General features: G+C 44.7%; 1 protein-coding gene across 3 annotated transcripts; it reads left to right on the forward strand.

The window, feature by feature from the left end:
- Positions 1–13,128, forward strand: IRF6 (interferon regulatory factor 6). 3 transcript variants are annotated; one of them, XM_038379883.2, is made up of 9 exons: positions 291–341; positions 3,562–3,604; positions 5,168–5,344; positions 6,664–6,868; positions 8,690–8,812; positions 10,648–10,794; positions 11,047–11,439; positions 11,931–12,049; positions 12,515–13,128. In XM_038379883.2, the coding sequence occupies exons 3-9, from the start codon at positions 5,171–5,173 to the stop codon at positions 12,734–12,736; spliced, it is 1,383 nt and encodes a 460-aa protein (XP_038235811.1). In that variant the 5' UTR covers positions 291–341; positions 3,562–3,604; positions 5,168–5,170; the 3' UTR covers positions 12,737–13,128. The 3 variants fall into 3 exon arrangements, with proteins under 3 accessions (XP_038235814.1, XP_038235810.1, XP_038235811.1); XM_038379886.2 differs by lacking the exons at positions 291–341; positions 3,562–3,604 and adding an exon at positions 1–258; XM_038379882.2 differs by lacking the exon at positions 3,562–3,604 and having other exon boundaries at positions 178–341.
- Positions 13,129–21,364: the final 8,236 nt, after the last annotated feature.

Consider the following 21,364-nt stretch of genomic DNA (forward strand, 5'->3'; position numbering starts at 1 on the left):
CCTGGATCCAGGCCATGGACAGACCCCACGTGTGGGGTGCGCTGCCCCCCAGCACCCTGCAGGTGGGGCCCGGACACAGGAGCTGACCCACTGAATGCCCCCCCCCAGCCGCCTGACGCCCCCTCTGGGAATCCCCCAGCAGCCCCCCCAGCTCTCATTGCTCCCGGCCCCGCCCCCTGCCGAGCGTGGCCGGGCCCCTCCCCAGCGCGGCTCCGGGGGCGGGGCGGGCCGCGGCTGCGCCCGGCTGCACCTGGCCAGGTGAGGGAGGGGGAGGGGAAGGGGAAGGGGAAGGGCGGGGCCGAGCCGAGCCGAGCCGGGGCAGCGCCGGAGCCGGCTGCGCGGTGAGTGAGCGAGCGAGCGAGCGAGAGGCCGGTGCGGGGCCCCCCCGCGCCCCTCTCCCTCCCCCCCACTGTGCCGCCTCCCCCCCGGTACCCCCTGCCCCAACCCCTCCCCCCGGTACCCCCCGCGCCCCTCTCCCTCCCCCCCACTGTGCCCCCTCCCCCCGGTACCCCTTGCCCGTACCCCCCAGCGCCCCTCTCCCTTCCCCCTGGCCCCTCCCCCCCAGTACCCCTCTCCCTCCCCCCACTGTGCCCCCGCGCCCCCTCCCTTCCCCCACTGTTCTCCAGGGCCCCTCTCCCCCCCAGTGCCCCTGTCCCTCCCTCCCACTGTACTCCCTGCCCCACAGTGCCCCAACCCCTTCCCCCCGGTACTCCCCCACACTGTACTCCCCGCCCCCTCCACCCTGGTACTTCCCTCCTAGCGCCCCTCTCCCTCCCCCCCCACTGTACTCCCTGCCCCCTCCACCCCATGGTACTCCCCCCAGTGCTCCTCTTCCTCTCCCCCCCAGCACCCCTCCCTGACTCCCCCCACGGTACTCCCCCCCCCAGCTCCCCTCTCCCTCCCCCCTTACTGTACTCCCTGCCCCCCAGTACTCCCCCCATGCCCCTCTCCCTCCCCCCTTACTGTACTCCCAGCCCCCTCCCCAGTGCCCCTAACCCCCTTTACCCACCACCGGTACTCCCCCCCAGTACTCCCCTGCCCCACAGCGCCCCATAGCCCCTTCCCACCTCCCTGACCCCCCTCCTCTTCCCCCGGTACTCCCCGACCCCTTTGCCTCCCCCCAGCGGCCCCCGCCCTTATTATTCCAAGGCTCCTCCCCTCAGGCTCCTTCCCCTCCCACACACCCCTTCCTTCTCCTCCGCCTCCTGCCTCTTCCCACCTGCTCATGTCCCTTCCCACCCCCTCAGCCTTATGCCCCCCTCAGTCTGCCCTCCCCCCAACCCCTTCCTACCCCTCAGCCTCCTGCCTCTTCCCACCACCCCTATGGCTCCTTCCCATCCCAGCCAGCCCCCACCCTATGGCTGCCCCACCGCTATCGCCCCGGGGATGACTCCTATGCCCCAGGGGAAGCCCTGAGAGAAAGGTTTAATGCTGAGCTAGGCCTTGTCCAGACTAGGAAAAGAAGGCGTGTTTTTCAACTGAGCTGGATTAACCCAGTTCCTGTAAACACCAGTGCAGACAGTTTAACGTGTCTAGACTGATTCTAGCAGGTTGAATGATAGTCTTGGCAGTAGGGTGATCACCTGGCTGGTATTTGACCAGCCTGGCTGGGTTATTTTTATGGTAAAGTTAACCTGTATCTATGCCGGTGTTAAACTAACTTGATTGTTGAAAGCACAGGTTTTCCTAGCCTATAAAAAGCCTTGGGTCACTTACCACTGCGTATAGTAGACCCCTCTTGCCTTAGTTTATGGGTGGGCCATGGAAAGCCTTGGGACTAGTCTACATGTAGAAATTGATCAGCATAGCTATATGGTGGTCAGTTTCCTGAAGTAGCCTTAGCTGTCTGGGGATTCCCATAGAGAGAAAGGTCTTGTCCCTGAAGACTGACCTACACTATGAAAATGTTGTTCCATCGATGTTTGACCACTAGCATTTTAAGCACTGCTATCCTAATCATATTTATCCATTTGGTGTTTATAAAACCAGTGGTAGCCTGCTTCGCAATTTGGCTAATTGTAATGGAGCTGCACCAGTGTAAGCAATGGTAGGAAACTGCTGCTGAGTTTCCTTAGTGTAGACAAGCTCTGAATGATTGTATCCACTCAGCGGTTCAGAGAAAAAGTACAGCACTCCAATGATGTACCTTACTGTGCTTTGCTGTCCTTTGTTGGGAAGTTTCTTCCCCTAATATGCTTGTAAAAGCGATAAGGGAGAGCATGAGACCCTGGTGTAGGAATGACTGTACCCAACTAATCCAATTTACTTTTCATGATTTGCTGTCTGTGTAATTGTGGCATCCATTGGCTTAGGCAATGAAAAGTGAGTCAGTTTCATTTTTGTTTAAAGGTAGTTTTCAGTTCAGTTTTTGCAACACAAACATTGCAGCTGGGGAATATAGTGTGAACTGAGGCATATAGGTAGGACAACATCGATACCCAACCCAGAAAGCCTAATGTATCAGGATAGCATAGGGTAGGCAACCCTCCAGGATTGTTCTGGAGTCCCCAGGAATTAAAAATTAATCCTAATTCGAGAGTATATTATGTGATGAAACCTCCAGGAATACATCCAGCCAAAATTGGCAACCCTAGGATGGCAGCCTTTTCTACCCTTAACAGTAAAATGGACCTCGCTACATCACTCGGGTGTGAAAACTGATGTATTGGGTGTATAAATCTTAAAATTAACTGTACATGAAAAGGCTCTAGGGCTACATCTTCATTGCAGAGTTAACTTGAGTTATCTATACTTGAATTAGCCTAGCTCAAGTGAGAGCAGAATAACACTTGAGCTGTGTGGAGTGATTGGATTAGCAGCACAGAGTTGTACTAACTCCGCAGTAGCCTGCCTATACCTTCTAATGGGCTAGTCATAACTCAAGTTACAGGCACTACCACACTTGAGGTAAGGGGTTTTGTGTACGGATGGGACTAGAGTTAGGAGCGAACACACACTTTTAACTTTACATTGAGGTTTTTTTTGTTATACTGGAAATTCACTAGGAGATTCCTTTTTGTACTTTTCACCAGTGTATTCTGTATCTGTTTTAATAGTGTGTGTGGCAAGCCAGTGTGTGAATCTACAGCGCTTCCGCCTGCTGTGTGCTTATGTCTCGTGGTGAAATTCAATGAAAGTCTTAGAGTGCGCCATATGGTATGTTAGTGCAAGGCAGTCTGGTGTGCTGTAGGTTTACACTACGGCTGGCTGCATGCTAATGTGACAAGCCCTTAGTCCGAAATAGACAGAATTTGGTGACCTTATAGGGATGCAACAAAATGTTTGTTGGTTACATTTTTTTGAGAGAGCTCAAGATATGCTTTCCTGAGCAATAAAGGAACAGAAAGGAGCTTTTGTAGGTGGATAGCTGAGTTCCTATTGACATTCTTTTATGCTGTTGGGATATTATTTTATTAACAATGGTGTGTTAGGGCATCTAAAGTCTTGAATAGGCATCTTTTAACCTATTTCTTAAATCTAAATTAAATAAACAGCATTTTGCGACAGGATCTGAGTATTTTTCCCATTTAATAAATAAAACAAACTCTATTCTGGTTACAAATTAACTCTTTCTGTATCACGTGCCTTGGAGTTGGACCTGCAGGTATTTCTACAAATACATTGATGTATTTGGTCTTATGGTAGCTTCTTTAAAGCTTTTTGCACCTATGCTGAAATCATATTTTGTAATTTTTACATTAATAATCCTCAGTAGATTGTGAGAGATTCATACATCTTCTACAACTATTCTTGATTAAGAAAAATATTTGCATTGTAAGGTTTATACACCCAATACGTAAGTCCTTTTGGACCAAGGTTTTGTATGCTAAAAATCAGGCCAGATAAAAACAATTATAAGGAAGAGTTTTGAACCACTCAAAAAATGAAAACTTTAAACCTGTACATGTAATTTAAGCTTCTTTTCAAATAATTTGAGCCTGAAATTTAATATACTGTAAAATTATCTGAAGAACGCTCTCTATATTCTAAATACCTTGAATTTTTTTTATAGAATGTTAATCTTGATCACATGCAATTTTCATGTGTTGTTTTAAACTATTTTTCACCTTGTCTGGTTGTTTACTTGATTCATTTCAAACTGAGAGTACATGTTAGATTCTTTCAGTTTTACTTTTAGTTTGACATCTGGTTCTCATACACTGGTAAAATACTGCAATGTTTAAGTTGGAAACACAGTAGATGAATATTTATTTAAACCTCAACAAACTTTCAGTTGATTTTTAAAAAGAGGAGTTATTTCTGTTAACAAGCTTAATAAAACTTTTTCATCACAAAACCTGAACTTGGGAACAAGGGTTCCTTTAAACATGAATAAATCTTTGCTGTTCATTTCCTTTGAAAGTTCTCTTACAACCAAACTAAAAATGTACTGGTTAGTGTAGTTTGGCATATTGAATAACGAGAGATATATATGTCCTTCACAAATACTTGCAAGATTTGAACTATAGATGACTTTCATGGCTGTTTGGAATACACCATGTAGATGTGCAACTACTTTCAAATTAAATCTGTATTTGTTATCCTTCACTACAAAACGGACTCATTTGAGACTATCCTGCAATTGCTGAATTTGGCGGGGGGCTGGGGCATGTTTTTACTTCGATTGAGGAGGGAAAAGAATATTGTAATGGTGGGATAATCTGATCAGGTAGTTCAATTTGAAGTATTTGAAGAGTTTTTTAAACTCTAATATCTTTTCTTCCACTGTTTGTTTTTAGCTTTATCTCTTGCATAACAAGCTTTGTGGCATCTAAAGCAACATTCTGATTGGGTTTTATCTTTTCCTTTGCTCAATTATTAACACAAATCATACACCAACTTCTAACGTAGAAGGCTTCTGCTTTTACAAAGATTTAACCCAGACTGTTTTAAACTGTTTGCAAACATTAAGGCCTTTTTTAGTGACAGATTAGTAACTGTTTTTCACAGAATATAATCTGGCTAAATCTAATAGCTATTACATATTTAAACATGCTTTCAAATAAGTATAGAAGAATGACAATCAATTAACCATCACATATGATATTCCTAATTCAGTTTCTATTGCTCAGTTTCAAGAAACTGTGCTAACTTTATTAGTGAATAAGAGACTCAGGTAATTCTTGATGGTTTTCCTACTGACTGTTTTTTTTTTTTCTTTCTGTAGATAATGGCATTACATCCACGCAGAGTTCGTTTGAAACCCTGGCTAGTAGCCCAGGTAGATAGTGGCATGTATCCAAACCTCGTATGGCTTAATCGGGAAGCAAAGCGATTTCAGATCCCCTGGAAGCATGCGACTCGACACAGTCCTCAGCATGAAGAGGAGAACACCATCTTTAAGGTGAGGGAGGGAGGGCACCCCCTGCTAATTTTGTTGCACTGTTTTTCCTGTTACTTCTAAGCAGTTTGAATATTGTTTTATTTCTTTTTTTCTGCATGAACTGTTAAAAACAAATGCTTTGTGATGCTTTATTCTCTTGCTACCTAGCATTTATAAGTCAGACCAGAAACTTGCAAATTACACCACGAGCCTTTGTATTTAACTTCTTACACAAACTGAACACACTTCTTTGCTGCCTATAACTGTGAATTCCAACACATAAGCAACAGCTCTAGGCTGGAGACAGTGTTAAGAGTTGTTTGGAATAATTATTGCATGATCATTCTAGTAATAATTTGTAGCCACATTTTGCCCACTAAATGCATCCAGTTCCTTTGATTTCAGAAGGAACATTGCATGCATGTGAGTGCAAAATTTGGCATTTAGTTGGGAGAGAGAATTGTTAAAGGCGTCACTGTACTTATTCTTGTTTCTTTCAAACTACCAGCCTAATTCCATTATTGTAGAAGACTTCCTAGTTACTGCTGACTTTTAACAGGTTTGTTTCCTCTAATAGCTACCTTGCCTGGAAAGTGGCTGGCTTGTTCCGAATATTTAATGGAAAACTTTCATTTAAATTAATATTTCCTCTGTGCAGAATTTGATCTGAAATCAGAATACAGAATAAATTTGGAGTGAACAAATTCAAGTGTGCCTCCCTTTTCTGATATCCACTATGGTCATCATAACATTATTCTCCCAAGGCAGTCTCATGTGGAATCACAGAATTTGTCTGCAATGTGTGGCTGGATGCTACTGTTACACAGGCAGAATTTATGTAACAGTAGCATCCAGTCACATACTGCAGACCAGTTACTAAGGCAGAGTTTAGGGCTGTTAAAAAGAAAACGAGTATCTTGGCTAGTGCTTTTTCCCCCTATTTGAGCCAGCTTGTTCTGACCCAACAAACTATGGCCCAAATTTTCAAAAGTGATTAGTGATTTTTGGGTGTCCAACCTGAGAGATCTAGAAAGGGCCTGATTTTGAGAGAGTGCTGATGACCAGCACCATGTAAATCAGGCTTCCTTAAGGTGTTTGAGGTTGGGCACCTAAAATCACTAGTCACTCATAAAAATTTGAGCCTTTTTTGTGTTAGGGGAGAAAGATAATGTGCAGTGGAACAAAGGTATTTTAATTGTTAGTTGCTCTAAGAAGTGTTGTAGCTTGGAAGATTTCTTATAAAAGACGACAATTTTTTATTATGTATTTGTTTGAAAACCTGACACAATTCAAAATCGGCATAACAGGACTCATATGAACGCTTTGTACTTTGCCCCCAGGCATGGGCTGTGGAAACAGGGAAGTACCAGGAAGGAGTTGATGATCCAGACCCTGCAAAATGGAAAGCACAGCTCCGATGCGCTCTTAACAAAAGCCGGGAGTTCAACCTGATGTATGATGGCACAAAAGAGGTGCCCATGAATCCTGTTAAAATTTATGAAGTGTGTGATATTCCACAGTCCCAAGGATCAATAATTAACCCAGGTGAGGAAAAGGGTGACACAGTGCTAGTTACTAAGCAGGCATCAGTCCAATACAAGGGCCTTGTTCCCCTGATGTATTAACTCTTCAGCTACCTCTGCAAACAAAGTGGCAAACATTGCTGATGGTGGCGTGGTCCATGATGACTAATCAAACTAAAGGATTTAGACCCACATTCATCCCTGGCATGACTTTGCTGAAACGAATGGAGTTATACTGGTGAGCTTAGCCCCTTACACAGGAACATAAGAGTGGCCATATTGGGTCAGACCACTGGTCCATCTAGCCCAGTATACTGTGTTATGAAAGTGGCTGCTGCCAGATTCTTCAGGGCGAGTAGACAGAACAGGGCAATAATTGAGTAATCCATCCTCTGTTGTCCAGTCCCAGCTTCTGGCAGTCGGAGGTTTAGGAACGCCCAGAGCATATGTTTGTCTCTGACCATCTTGGCTAATAGCCATTGATGGATCGCTCCTCCATGAACTTATCTAATTCTTTTTTGAACCCAGTTATGTTTCTGGCCTTCACAACATCCCCTGGCAACAAGTTCCACAGGCTGACTGCACGTTGTGTGAAGAAGTATTTCCTTGTATTAGTTTATAAACCTGCTGCCTATTCGTTTCATTGGGTCACCCTTGGTTCTTGTGTTATGTGAAGGTGTAAATAACACTTCTTTATTCACTTTTGGCACACCATTCATGGTTTTATAGACTTCTATCATATCTTCTCTTAATTGTTTCTTTTCTAAGCTGAAATGTCCCAATCTTTTTAATCTCTTCTCCTGTGAAAGTTGTTCCATACCCCTAATGGTTTTTGTTGCCCTTCTCTGTACTTTTCCCAGTTCTATCTTTATCTTTAGTTTATATCTTTATTGAGATGGCTTGACCACAGAGCTGTATGCAGAATTCAAGGTGTGGGCCCTTATTTCCTACTATATTAAATGTTGCACAGTCCTTGGTTATGCTTCTCAGTCTGCATCTTACTACTTTAGCATACATGATTTTAATATAGTATGTATAACTCTTTTCTCAGGGATGTGCACAAGGGGGGCCAAGCAGGGACATGTCCCCCCTCCCCGCCCATAACCAGCGGGGCACAGAACTCCTATGGCCACAGGGGCGAGGGGGAGGGGGAGGCGAGCTCCTCCAGTCGCTCGGGGTGTGTGTGTGTGTGTGTGTGAGTCAGAGCTCCTGGGGCTGCAGGGGTGGGGGGCTGGCCAAAGATGACAGATGGTGCCCTTCCAAAAGCCTCAACTTTTTTATTCCTATGCACACTTCTGACTCTTCTGATATTGGTAAAGCATGCAAGTTAACATCTGATACTCCACAAAACTAGTTTCTAATTTACAGTATTTACCAGTAAGTGCACTACAGTGGAGGATTGTTCTAAGACCCCTTGGGGGGAGGTGAATGCTGTGAGCAGTACCCTTTTGGCCAATGAAAAATGTCACAATTGAGAAGTAAAAGGGAAATTGGTAAGAGCCTGACAATTGGCCACTATTTTCACTGTGTGCTGCTGACCTATGAAACCAAGGTAGTCAAGGTAAATGGACTAAAACTGAAAGGGAGAAACTAAATTCACATTGGGCAAAACTCAACACTTCCATGGAATTTGACCAGTAATGAATTTTGCTCAGTGTCGTGAAACTAAACTTTGACTTGAGTTCGTAATTGAGACTGACCTCTTTGTTATTTAACAAGTGCATCTGTTGGTCCTGTACTGCAGTGGAAGGGGGAACTAATGTTCTATGTCTTTTTTTTTTTTCTCAATTATCAATGAAGTTCGATATTGCTTGGTAACCCCATACTGTATGGTTATGTACAGGCTCCACTGGCTCTGCTCCATGGGATGAGAAAGATAATGACCTTGATGATGAGGAGGAAGAGGAACTGAATCCATCTCAGCATGTTCCCATACAGGACACCTTTCCATTTCTTAATATCAATGGTTAGTAGAATGGGATATAGTGTGTCAATGAAGTGATGGACTTGTAAATCAATGTATGTAACTAGCATTTTAATTTAGTTGGCAGTTTACTAATCAATACTATAATAGAGGGGTAGTGTGGCCTCATACATAAAGCACTGGATTAGGGCTTGAAAGAACTGGGTTCTGTTCCTGGATGACCCTGGGCAAGTGACTTTATCTCTTTCTGCCTTAGTTTCCCTATCTATAAAACAGGGATGATGATCCTGATCTCTTTTGTAAAGCACTCTGAGATCTCTGGATCAAAAGCACTACATAAGAGCTAGGTGGTATTATTATTGAAGCAATCTTTTATAACTCTATCAGAAAATGAGAGGGAGTGGTTAAAAATAACTTTTGAAAGTTTTCTTCTCAGACCACCTTATTCTTAACTTCTTGCCTTGTAAAGAAATCTATTAACCCACCAGTATTATATCCCACATTGACAGATCTGTTCTTTCTCTACTTCAGTTTACATCTATAGCAAACTTGATTCCTCTAATAAAGCTTTATTAAAAGAAAACTCCTGCTGTGAACTAAAAAGCAAAGGGATGCACTATTCTGTATGTCAAATCAAAATATCCTGTAATAACGGAGATTTCTTAAATAGCTGCTGTTGGTATATTTTTATGCCAGGTTTGGGTTTGGCAGATTTTAACTGTAAGGTTGTCTGAGCACTTAAATGCACTTCTTTATTAGTTTCCGAAGGGTCAGACCTGGTGTTTAAAATTTTCTAGACAATCTGGTTAGACGAGATGCAGTGAAGCTGTCCCTTTCCCATTCTCTAAATCTTTGACTTGAGCTGTTTTTATGAAAGATTGCTAGTTTTTAATTTAAACTAGAGACATTTTGTGTGTTAGAAACTGCTCCAGTCAGTACAGTGATCCTAGTACTTAGCTGTCATAATAGTGCTCCTAGAGAGTGACTGAAGTTTACCATCTCGTAGCTGTTTGAACCTGTATGCATTGAGATCATTCAGTGCAGTTCTCAGTTAGTGTGGTCGTTGTATATTGTCTATCCACTGATGCTCTTTAGCCATCTCAGTCTGACGCTGCCTGGATACTGAACTCCCTTCCATCTATGAAGATGTTTGCTTCAGGTCAGGTGGAAGCATGCTGGTAGTGTCGGGGGGATGTGGTGTAAGAGAAATCATTGTTCGTGTGTTGCCAGCTCTGTGATTAGAGGGTGGAACACCAAACAGCTGCACCAGTTTTGCCTTACAGCAGCTTCTGCACTTAACAGAATAATTTGGGACCAAGGGAATGAGAGCAGATGTTCCTATTCATGCCTCTATCCCGCTGTATTTGACACGATGGAAAGCCAATGACAGCACTTTCAATCAATTCTGTGCCACAGTTCTGTCTAGATAAATTAGCCATGTTAATAAAAATGCAGTCATTACTGGACCAAATAAATGTTTAGTTTTTTAAACTATTTATTTACTTAGGAAGATAAGTTTACAAATCCTTGCTATGTAAATATTAGAACAAAACACTCATTAAAACAGCTAGCTTTTGTTTAAAGGCATTATACAGTAATATAGCGATCAGATCTTTCTACTAATAGGGGGCTACCATATTAGAGAGTGAGCATCATTATAACACCTATAATATGTTTCTAATGACTTTATCAAATAGAGTGAAATCTCTGCATATGCGTATTTAACAGACCAGGCATGTCTGTCAAATGCTAATATTCAAAAAAATTGGTCAGCTGTGCTAATTTTTTGCAGTTTTTAGTGTGTGTGTGGTTTTTTGTTTTTTGGTTTTTTTTTTTAAATATACTTGCTCTCAAACTTACTTGATTCTTCTGTATAGATTCCCCGATGGGGCCAGCCAGTGTGGGAAACTGCAGCCCTGAAGCGGTGTGGCCAAAGAATGAACCTCTAGATATGGAGATGCCTCCATCTGCTCTGCAGCATGACTTCTTCAGCTCTCCGGAGCTCTGGATTAGCTCTCTTCCTAGTAAGTGTATCTGTGGATTTCTAGTGCATCTGTCACTGTGGCTAAAACTGTCTGTTTTACTTTACTGTTACTGCATTTTGACTTCTTACACTTCTGCACACAGATAACTATATATATTTTTAGAATATACTACATCAGGTCCAATTTATATTGCAATGTCCTTCCTGCAATAACTTCTACCCTGTCTTATCTGGTGCATGCCAAAGTCTTTACTGAACTGGAACAAAGTCATTCTAACAATTTATCTCTTAGTGACAGATCTAGAAATCAAGTTTGAGTATCGAGGAAAAGAGATTGGGCAGACAACGACTGTAAGCAACCCCCAGGGATGTAGACTCTTCTATGGAGAACTGGGCCCTATGCCAGACCAAGAAGAGCTGTTTGGACCTATTAGTTTGGAGCAAGTAAAGTTTCCAGGAACAGATCAAATCGCCAATGAAAAGCAGAAGATCTTCACAAGTCGGCTACTAGATGTTATGGACAGAGGACTGATTCTGGAGGTCAGTGGCCATGCCATCTATGCCATTCGACTCTGCCAGTGCAAGGTGTACTGGTCTGGACCATGTGCCCCTTCATCCATCACACCAAACTTGATTGAGAGACAAAAGAAAGTCAAACTCTTCTGTCTGGAAACATTTCTAAGTGGTAAGTAACTTGAAATGCTAGGCAATAATGCTGAGTTCTGGCCTTTCAGCTGACAGCGTTATTCCAGTTTAGGCTGGAAGAGCCAGCCTAGGGTCAGTTTTGATAGTCTTACTCCTCGTTTCAATGCCCACTGAAGTAAATGGGAGTCTTTCCACTGACTTCATTGAGCTTTGGATTAGGCCCAAGGTGAGAAGGAAAAAGGGAACAGATATTGTCTTCTGCTAAACAACTAACTGGTTGTTTTGTTCATTGAGCAGCATTGGTGGCTAGTGTAATTCTTGGAGAAGCTTCTACCCACGAGAGCAAAAAAGCTCTGAGATGTGAGAGAAGTGATGCTGGAAGGGTAAACATTTTTCTCTGGAATAAAAGTGGAGATCCTGAACAGGATGCTTTGTAGTAAGAACTCGTATTCAGATGGTGGAGCAGGATATTGTACCACCATCAGAAACATAACCCCCCATTTGACGTTATTACACTGCTTCTTTTCTTAGAGCTGATTGCCCATCAGAAAGGACAGGTAGAAAAACAGCCACCTTATGAGATCTACTTCTGTTTTGGAGAAGAATGGCCGGATGGAAAACCTAGGGAGAGAAAGCTGATAGTGGTTCAGGTAAGGGAGCTATGGCTCTGCAAAACAAACATCTGTTAGAACAAGTGGATGAATCAAATACAGATTTCCTTAATATGTTTTCTCCATATCGGCACATGCAACGATGTAGAACTTCTTCATGAGATAAGAAACCAGAACTGCAAGCTGGAGGATTTTTTTGTTTTTTAAATCAAAGTAAAATGGAATCCACTTACAGTGAACTGGACTGTTTCAGTGTAAACTGCAGCTCAGGTGATAGTAAAAAGAAAAGGAGTACTTGTGCCACAAGTACTCCGTTTCTTTTTGCGAATACAGACTAACACGACTGCTACTCTGAAACCTGTCGGGTGATAGTGAAACTGTTCTATAGATAAAGAGTCTACCACTACAGAAGTGTCTTGACATACCTGAGTATTTGGAAACCTTACTATGCCGCTTTTAGGTTATCCTCATTAGGCTAAAATAACTGCACTTTCTTTTAAACAGGTAATCCCAGTTGTAGCTCGGATGATTTATGAAATGTTTTCTGGTGACTTCACACGTTCCTTTGACAGCGGCAGTGTGCGGCTTCAGATCTCCACACCTGACATTAAAGACAACATTGTTGCCCACCTGAAACAGCTGTACCGCCTCCTGCAGACTCACCAAGAGGGCTGGCCAATGCAGGCATCAACTATGCATATTGCTCAGCCACTCCCAGCACAATGATGTATTTTCAGTCTCTGACTTAACTCTGCTCCACTCTCTGGCTTCTTATATGTACATAGAAAAGGATATTTTTAAATGGTGCCTTGCCCATATATAAATAAAACCTGTGTAAATCCTATATACAGATGGTCAAATTTCAACAGTATATGAAATTCACTTTTTTGAGAGAATAAAATGAAAGGCTTTGAAGCAGGGCCTTTAGTTACTTTTGATCTCAGGCTAGTTTGCTTAAGCAATCTATTATGTATAAATCACAGGTTTTAACATCTTAAATATTTTTAAATAGTTAATGCTTGTGTATAAAATAGTTGATCGATGTAAAAAACAGTCTTAATTATCAACTGTCAATATGCTTTTTATGCACCATTAAAATTGCTTTGAGAAATAATGGACCAAGATTAAAATAGTTATTTTGAATTTTCTGTAGCAACAAGTGGCTGGCTGATGCTTCATCTACTATCATGCTTTATATATTGATACATAATAATTTTATTGATATGTACAGATGATTCAAGATTAAGGTTTTAACTTTACAGCCTTCAGACCAAGGTTCTGCCACAGCGCATGGGGCTGGACTTGATGACTTCTCAAGGTCCTTCTTAGCCCTACATTTCTGATTCTGTGATTTCATTTCAGAGAATGCTACCATGCAGGTCCTGGACTTTAATCTCTTATCTAACAGCCTAAATTTGGCCTCCAGGACCTCTCTTCTACCTTTCCCTGTGTTGTTGGTACCTACATGTACCACAACCACCTGCTTCTCTCCAGCATTGCACATAAGTCTGTTTACCTGTCTCGAGACGTCCTCAATCTTCAGGCATGGCAGGTGGTTCTCCCATTCATCACAGACCCAACTACCTGTATTTCTCTATAAACTGCTTCATGCATAAATCGGAGGGAAGAGGCTAATAGGTGTAACTTTCATTATTCAGTAGCCTATTTCACTTCCTGACAGTAGTTGTGCTGCTCTCTTAAATATTCCTGGATTTCCCTTTAGTGAAGTCTTAGGTGAGTGTTCTGCATGCTTAAGCACTGCATTATGCCTCTGATTCTCTACGCAGCACTTTGGAACCATATTCTTGAATATCTGAGTGTCAGTATATGAAGTAATCATGGGATTTGTGTGAGGGAAATGCACACAGGGCATGTGGCAGTGCTAATGTTCTCAGAAAGGCTAAACATGAGTTCACAGCTGCATTTTCTCATAGCAAGTGCTTCTCAGTTGCATAAATACAGCATTCACGAACCAGAAAAATGGAAAGTAAAATCGTTCCTTTCTGACTAGGTTTTAACTTAGTAAAGTTGAATTTTAAAAGGCGAGAAAATAGGAAAGAAGAAATCATACCTTTTGTAAAGCTAAAAATTAACCATTTTCATATTTAATGTACAATGTATGTTTTTCTATACATGCACCTCCCAGGAGGTAAATATGATGAGATTGTTATTGCAGTGTTTAACAAAGGACAGGTGCCCTGCTTTCTATCCATCACAGTGTATTTAATGTCTGCCCTTTAAACATGTTCAATTCACCTTTCCCCCTTTAAAGCAGAGAATGATGGTAAGATGCTGCATGGGGGCATTGAGGAGAAGGGTGCTTTAGTGATTATGAAGTCCATGAAATTTAACCACAACTGATATTTCACAGAGATTGTGTTACCAAAAAATCTAAGGCATTAACTTACTTAATGCAAACTGATAATTGGATAAGAATGGAAAGATAGTGCAAGTTTGTTTTGGGATTAGAAAATAGCTTTTGGGATAGGCAGTTCCCTATCATTTCATGCCATCTTGCTTATGCATGCATTTGCTGAGGTTTAAAAGTTAACTGATATATTGTATATTAAACTAACAGTCTTCCCTTGCTAGATATGTGGAAAGAAACTGCTAAATCAAAAGGACCCACTTCTTAAATTGAACTTAGCCTTTTTCCTTATTTAGTTAACAGAAATAAGCAGAACATTTACTTGGCTTTACAAAGCAAGAGTTGCGTTTGTCAGTTGACTTTAAAATTGGACTAATATCAGAAAGCAACCAGAAAAGGAGTACTTGTGGCACCTTAGAGACTAACAAATTTATTTGAGCATAAGCTTTCGTGAGCTACAGCTCACTTCATCGGATGTATGCAGTGGAAAATAAAGTGGGGAGATTTTATGTACACAGAGAACATGAAACAATGGGTGTTACCATACAGACTGTAACAAGAGTGATCAGGTAAGGTGGGCTATTACCAGCAAGAGAGTGGAGGTGGGGGGGAGGCAGGAACCTTTTGTAGTGATAATCAAGGTGGGCCATGTCCAGCAGTTGACAAGAATGTGTGAGGAACAGCAGGCGGGGAAATAAACAAGGGGAAATAGTTTTACTTTGTGTAATGATACATCCACTCCCCGTCTTTATTCAAGCCTAAATTAATTGTATCTAGTTTGCAAATTAATTCCAATTCAGCAGTCTCTCATTGGAGTCTGTTTTTGAAGTTTTTTGTTGAAGAATTGCCACTTTTAGGTCTGTAATCGAGTGACCAAAGAGATTGAAGTGTTCTCCGACTGGTTTTTGAATGTTATAATTCTTTGATGTCAGATTTGTGTCCATTTATTCTTGTACGTAGAGACTGTCCAGTTTGGCCAATGTACATGGCAGAGGGGCATTGCTGGAACATGACATATATCACATTGGTAGATGAGCAGGTGAACGAGCAACCCCAGCAAATCATATAACCATGCTGCAAAAAAAAAAAAAAAAAGACATTCTACTTTCCCTATACCCAGCAAAAATAAGGTGCTACGATATGCACTCTAATAGGAAGCAAACAATGTTACAAATGATAACAAATTTACCTAAACCTTTACTGGGATATTTATAACATCCCTGCTGTACCATACTCATTGGTGAATGAGCTCCTGTTTATTGCAGTCTCAACCTCTGAGTCTACTAAAACTTAGTGCAGGAAGTACTTTCCTTCTGATTTACTGTAACCCAAGAAAGCTGATGTCATTAAGCACCATAAAAATGGTGGGATGCTTCCAGAATACACAACGCCTACAGGCAAAACAGCAGTATATCTATTAGTGTACGAACTAGCATTTCAAAGTACGTGGAGCATGACTTCCTTAAACTAATTGTGCCACCATAAGTAATAGATGGGCAAACCCCATCTGGGCAAAGCATGAACCAATCCCATGTTAGATCCAAATACTTCGAGGTTTGGAAATGCGTTTAATTTTTCTTGCTGCTTTTAGTTGCCTCTGTGCTGCTTGTTTCCAAAATAATACTGTGATAGGTACGTTTACAAAGGTTTAGCTTTTAGTATTTCTGAAGTACTTTTAGGTTACCTATTGCATCTAAGCTCCCACCTTAGGCTGTTGTCCGGTCTTCAGCATTTTTAAACAGGCAGTCTGGATAAAAATCAGAATTGCTGCCTGTTATGAGGTTTACCTACCCTCACAACCATGTGCTATAGTAAGTCTTCTGTCTCCTGAAGACAGGATGGGGGGGGCTGACTAGAGCTTGCCTTCACAAGTGTATAACAAAGGGAACTCCAGTGCCTTTAGATCAGCTGGTGTGGAAGTATAGTTTGCCTTCTAGTTTACAAGATCCCAAGCTACCAGAGGGGAAAGTGGGGTGATGTGATGTGGATTAGCCTTTTTTTAAAGCCCCACTACAGTGGTAGAGCTACAGTAATGTAAGTCATGCCAGGGTCCACAAGTTATGGGGCCTATGTAGCAGAGGGGGCCTAGGGTGTTAGATGTTGGGACCTCTGGTTGCCCCAAAGGTTGGCTGAGGCAGTGACAGATGAGGCTGGTGAGACCGCCCGGGGAGGGGCTAGGGTGCTGCCCAGGGCTCTGAGGAAGTCCTCTCACCCTATCTCCTGGGTAAGATTGTCACTGTGGCTCAGGCTTTTGGCAGCTCGGGGCTTTTCTTGGTGGCGCTGTCAGGTTTTCAGCCCCTGCCCTGGACTCTCACTGCTGCCACCACTTCAAGAGCAAGGAGCTCATCTGGAAAGAGATGGGAGGGTTTCTGAGGGCAAGGTTCAGGGGTGGGGTGGGCTGAGAGGGGCTGTGACCCCCAACCTATTCTTGCATCAGGCTCACTGGGGCTTTGTTATGCCCTGGCCCTGCTAGCGGGGAAGGTTGCACAGCAAGGTCTTCCTCTTGCTAAAAGGGTGCATCAGGACAGACCTCTCTGAGCTGCTGAGTGGGTAAACCTCCCATGAGCCTGCAGCAGATACTGCCTGCATTTTATTTCTGCGGGATTTATCCCTGTAGCACGGCGGGAGGCAGTAATGTAATGCTGAAAATGGGCTCCTCTGACCTACTGGGGAATACCCAGCAGGAGAGGGGGAAAGGCCAGGCTCAGAGGAGAGATTTGTGGAACCCCGCATGACTTGCCAAATAGGATACTCCAGCCCTATGGCTGGGACGCTCCAGTTGACACTTCTACCTAGACAATCTTTCCAGTGAAAAGTCTCTCTACCAGGAGTTGGGATGCTAGCTTGTGAATGCATCCGATGAAGTGAGCCATAGCTCACGAAAGCTTATGCTCAAATACATTTGTTAGTCTCTGAGGCGCCACAAGTCCTCCGGTTCTTTTAGCTTCACGTGGTGCTTTGGCCGGTGCTGGTTCGCTACTTGGCTTTAGTCTCTGAAACGGTCACAGAATCTGATTCTGATGCAGCGCAACCCGATGAAGTGAGCTTACGCTCGGCTAAATGGGTTAGTCTCGCCGGTGCCCCACGTCCTCCTGGTCTTAATCCAACCCTTGTTACCGGAGCATCTAAAAGAGGGTTCTGGGGGCGACTGCAGCCGGGGAAGGTTTGGTTTGTTTTTCAGCGGTTTGCTCTAAGGGCGGCGTTTCCTTCGCAGGAACACGCAGGCCCCAGCTTGCGGAGCTGCAGCCCGGTGAGTCTGTATTCGCAAGAAGAAGAGGAGGACTTGTGGCACCTTAGCGACCCAGCCGTTTATTTGAGCACGAAGAAGAGGAGGACTTGTGGCACCTTAGCGACCCAGCCGTTTATTTGAGCACGAAGAAGAGGAGGACTTGTGGCACCTTAGCGACCCAGCCGTTTATTTGAGCACGAAGAAGAGGAGGACTTGTGGCACCTTAGCGACCCAGCCGTTTATTTGAGCACGAAGAAGAGGAGGACTTGTGGCACCTTAGCGACCCAGCCGTTTATTTGAGCACGAAGAAGAGGAGGACTTGTGGCACCTTAGCGACCCAGCCGTTTATTTGAGCACAGAGAAGAGGAGGACTTGTGGCACCTTAGCGACCCAGCCGTTTATTTGAGCACAGAGAAGAGGAGGACTTGTGGCACCTTAGCGACCCAGCCGTTTATTTGAGCACAGAGAAGAGGAGGACTTGTGGCACCTTAGCGACCCAGCCGTTTATTTGAGCACGAAGAAGAGGGGGACTTGTGGCACCTTAGCGACCCAGCCGTTTATTTGAGCACGAAGAAGAGGAGGACTTGTGGCACCTTAGCGACCCAGCCGTTTATTTGAGCACAGAGAAGAGGAGGACTTGTGGCACCTTAGCGACCCAGCCGTTTATTTGAGCACAGAGAAGAGGGGGACTTGTGGCACCTTAGCGACCCAGCCGTTTATTTGAGCACAGAGAAGAGGGGGACTTGTGGCACCTTAGCGACCCAGCCGTTTATTTGAGCACAGAGAAGAGGAGGACTTGTGGCACCTTAGCGACCCAGCCGTTTATTTGAGCACGAAGAAGAGGGGGACTTGTGGCACCTTAGCGACCCAGCCGTTTATTTGAGCACGAAGAAGAGGGGGACTTGTGGCACCTTAGCGACCCAGCCGTTTATTTGAGCACGAAGAAGAGGGGGACTTGTGGCACCTTAGCGACCCAGCCGTTTATTTGAGCACAGAGAAGAGGAGGACTTGTGGCACCTTAGCGACCCAGCCGTTTATTTGAGCACAGAGAAGAGGGGGACTTGTGGCACCTTAGCGACCCAGCCGTTTATTTGAGCACAGAGAAGAGGAGGACTTGTGGCACCTTAGCGACCCAGCCGTTTATTTGAGCACAGAGAAGAGGAGGACTTGTGGCACCTTAGCGACCCAGCCGTTTATTTGAGCACGAAGAAGAGGAGGACTTGTGGCACCTTAGCGACCCAGCCGTTTATTTGAGCACAGAGAAGAGGGGGACTTGTGGCACCTTAGCGACCCAGCCGTTTATTTGAGCACGAAGAAGAGGGGGACTTGTGGCACCTTAGCGACCCAGCCGTTTAGTTGAGCACAGAGAAGAGGAGGACTTGTGGCACCTTAGCGACCCAGCCGTTTATTTGAGCACAGAGAAGAGGAGGACTTGTGGCACCTTAGCGACCCAGCCGTTTATTTGAGCACAGAGAAGAGGGGGACTTGTGGCACCTTAGCGACCCAGCCGTTTATTTGAGCACAGAGAAGAGGAGGACTTGTGGCACCTTAGCGACCCAGCCGTTTATTTGAGCACAGAGAAGAGGAGGACTTGTGGCACCTTAGCGACCCAGCCGTTTATTTGAGCACGAAGAAGAGGAGGACTTGTGGCACCTTAGCGACCCAGCCGTTTATTTGAGCACAGAGAAGAGGAGGACTTGTGGCACCTTAGCGACCCAGCCGTTTATTTGAGCACAGAGAAGAGGGGGACTTGTGGCACCTTAGCGACTAACCAATTTATTAGCGCGTAAGCTTTCCTGAGCTGCAGCTGCAGCATTTTGAGGCCTCCCCGCCAGGGCTCGGGGCCTGCCGCCGGCTCTGGGGCTCGCTGAGCTGTGGCTCCAGGGCGGCCCCCCCGCGCCCCCCCCCCGGCCGGCCGCTGTACGTGCAGGTCAGGTGGCGGGGGCGCGGCAAGCGAGCGGAAGCGGAAGCCCGAGGGCCGCGCGCGTGCCCGGGCTCGGCTGGGGCCCGCACGCTCCTCGCCTGCCCGCGGACGCCGGCGGGTGCGCGCCCGCTGGAGGCACGGATCGGCGCGCGGCGGCTCTCGAGAGGGTTTCCGCTGCCCCGTCTCGGGCACCCAGGCGGGGCAGAGCTGCGAGCCGGCGGCCGCTGGGGAAGAGGGTTCGTGAGCAAACGAAGGCTGGCTTGCTCTGAAATCCGCAGAAAGGGCAGGAGGACGCGTGGCCCCCTGGAGACGAACGCGCTTACTAGAGCACCAGCTTCCCTGAGCTACAGCGCCCTGCACGCAAGCTGGTGCTCTAAGGCTTCAGAGTCGCAGCCGTGTGAGTCTGTATCTGCAAAAAGGGCAGGGGGACGCGTGGGCCCTTGGAGACGAACGCGCTTACTAGAGCACCAGCTTAATGTGTTCGTCTCTAAGGGGCCACGCGTCCTCCTGCTCTTTTGTCTCAAATACTGGTGTTTTACATGCTCTCCGCAGGCTCTTTCAGGGAGTGTAACTAGGGGGTACTTTTTTCAGAGCAGCAGCCGTGTTAGTCTGTATTCGCAAAAAGAAAAGGAGGACTTGTGGCACCTTAGAGACTAACACATTTATTAGAGCACAAGCTTTCGTGAGCTACAGCTCACTTCATCGGATGCATTCAGTGGAAAATACAGTGGGGAGATTTATATACACAGAGAACATGAAACAATGGCTGTTACCATACACACGGTAAGGAGAGGTTTCAGAGTAGCAGCCGTGTTAGTCTGTATTCGCAAAAAGAAAAGGAGGACTTGTGCCACCTTAGAGACTAACACATTTATTAGAGCATAAGCTTTCGTGAGCTACAGCTCACTTCATCGGATGCATTTGGGGGTACTTGTGGCACCTTAGAGACTAACAAACGTATCTGAGCATAAGCTTTTGTTGAGTTATAACTCACTTCATTGGATGCATCCGATAAAGTGAGCTGTAGCTCACGAAAGCTTATGCTCTAATAAATTTGTTAGTCTCTAAGGTGCCACAAGTCCTCCTTTTCTTTTTGCAAATACAGACTAACGCGGCTGCTACTCTGAAACCTGTAACTAGGGGGTGGTGAATCCTGTGAATCTGGCTGGGTTTTAATTACCTCTGTGAAAAAACATCTTTCGTTTCATTTCTTCTCCTATATTCTTTGTTTCAGTTGGAAACCAGGAGGAGAGCCTAGCCGGCCGGCTTCCTGCCGCCATCAGCACGTACGTTGCAGATCGTGGACCACGGTTTAGGAATCTCCAGTTTTAGGGGCCTGTATCTTATCTGTGCCGCCCTAAACTTCGTGCTATTATTCAAGCTGTTCTCGTCGGTCATTAAAACCCCTGATCCTGGAGTGGACTCTGTAAATTGATTCTAGAGCTTGATGGGATGGAATTACATTCCAGAGACTCTTTGTTATAATGTAGGTAGAAATAATTTATTTTGCCCCTGCCCTGTGCAAGATAGATGGGGATTGAATGGCTCTTTATTTGTGCACACAAGGGTGAAAATGTGAGGATTTTTAGGCTATATTTGCTTTTGCAGGAATTAAAGCTGGGGGAGGTGGGGGCAGAAATCTAACTTTCAGAAGTTCACAAATACATTAGATTCCTTTTAAATGCTAACACTGTTTATTTTCGTATCTTTCAGGAAGTGACTCAGGGCAGCAGAAGTCTAAAGAAAAGTTGATTGTGGAGGTAGAGAGAACAGTGATTCAAGATTTCACTCTGGATCAGCCAGCTCCAGAATAATCCTGAAACTAGGGAGCAG

This window comes from Dermochelys coriacea, chromosome 21, assembly GCF_009764565.3.
Source record: "Dermochelys coriacea isolate rDerCor1 chromosome 21, rDerCor1.pri.v4, whole genome shotgun sequence".
Taxonomy (NCBI): domain Eukaryota; kingdom Metazoa; phylum Chordata; order Testudines; family Dermochelyidae; genus Dermochelys; species Dermochelys coriacea.

What these genes read in the sequence shown, in the direction of transcription:
- IRF6 (XM_038379886.2), top strand. Translation starts at nt 5,171, where the DNA reads ATGGCATTACATCCACGCAGAGTTCGTTTGAAACCCTGGCTAGTAGCC. An exon ending in CTGGATTAGCTCTCTTCCTA is followed by an intron (nt 10,795 to 11,046) that starts GTAAGTGTATCT and finishes TTTATCTCTTAG; the next exon opens with TGACAGATCTAGAAATCAAG. An exon ending in TCTGGAAACATTTCTAAGTG is followed by an intron (nt 11,440 to 11,930) that starts GTAAGTAACTTG and finishes TTCTTTTCTTAG; the next exon opens with AGCTGATTGCCCATCAGAAA.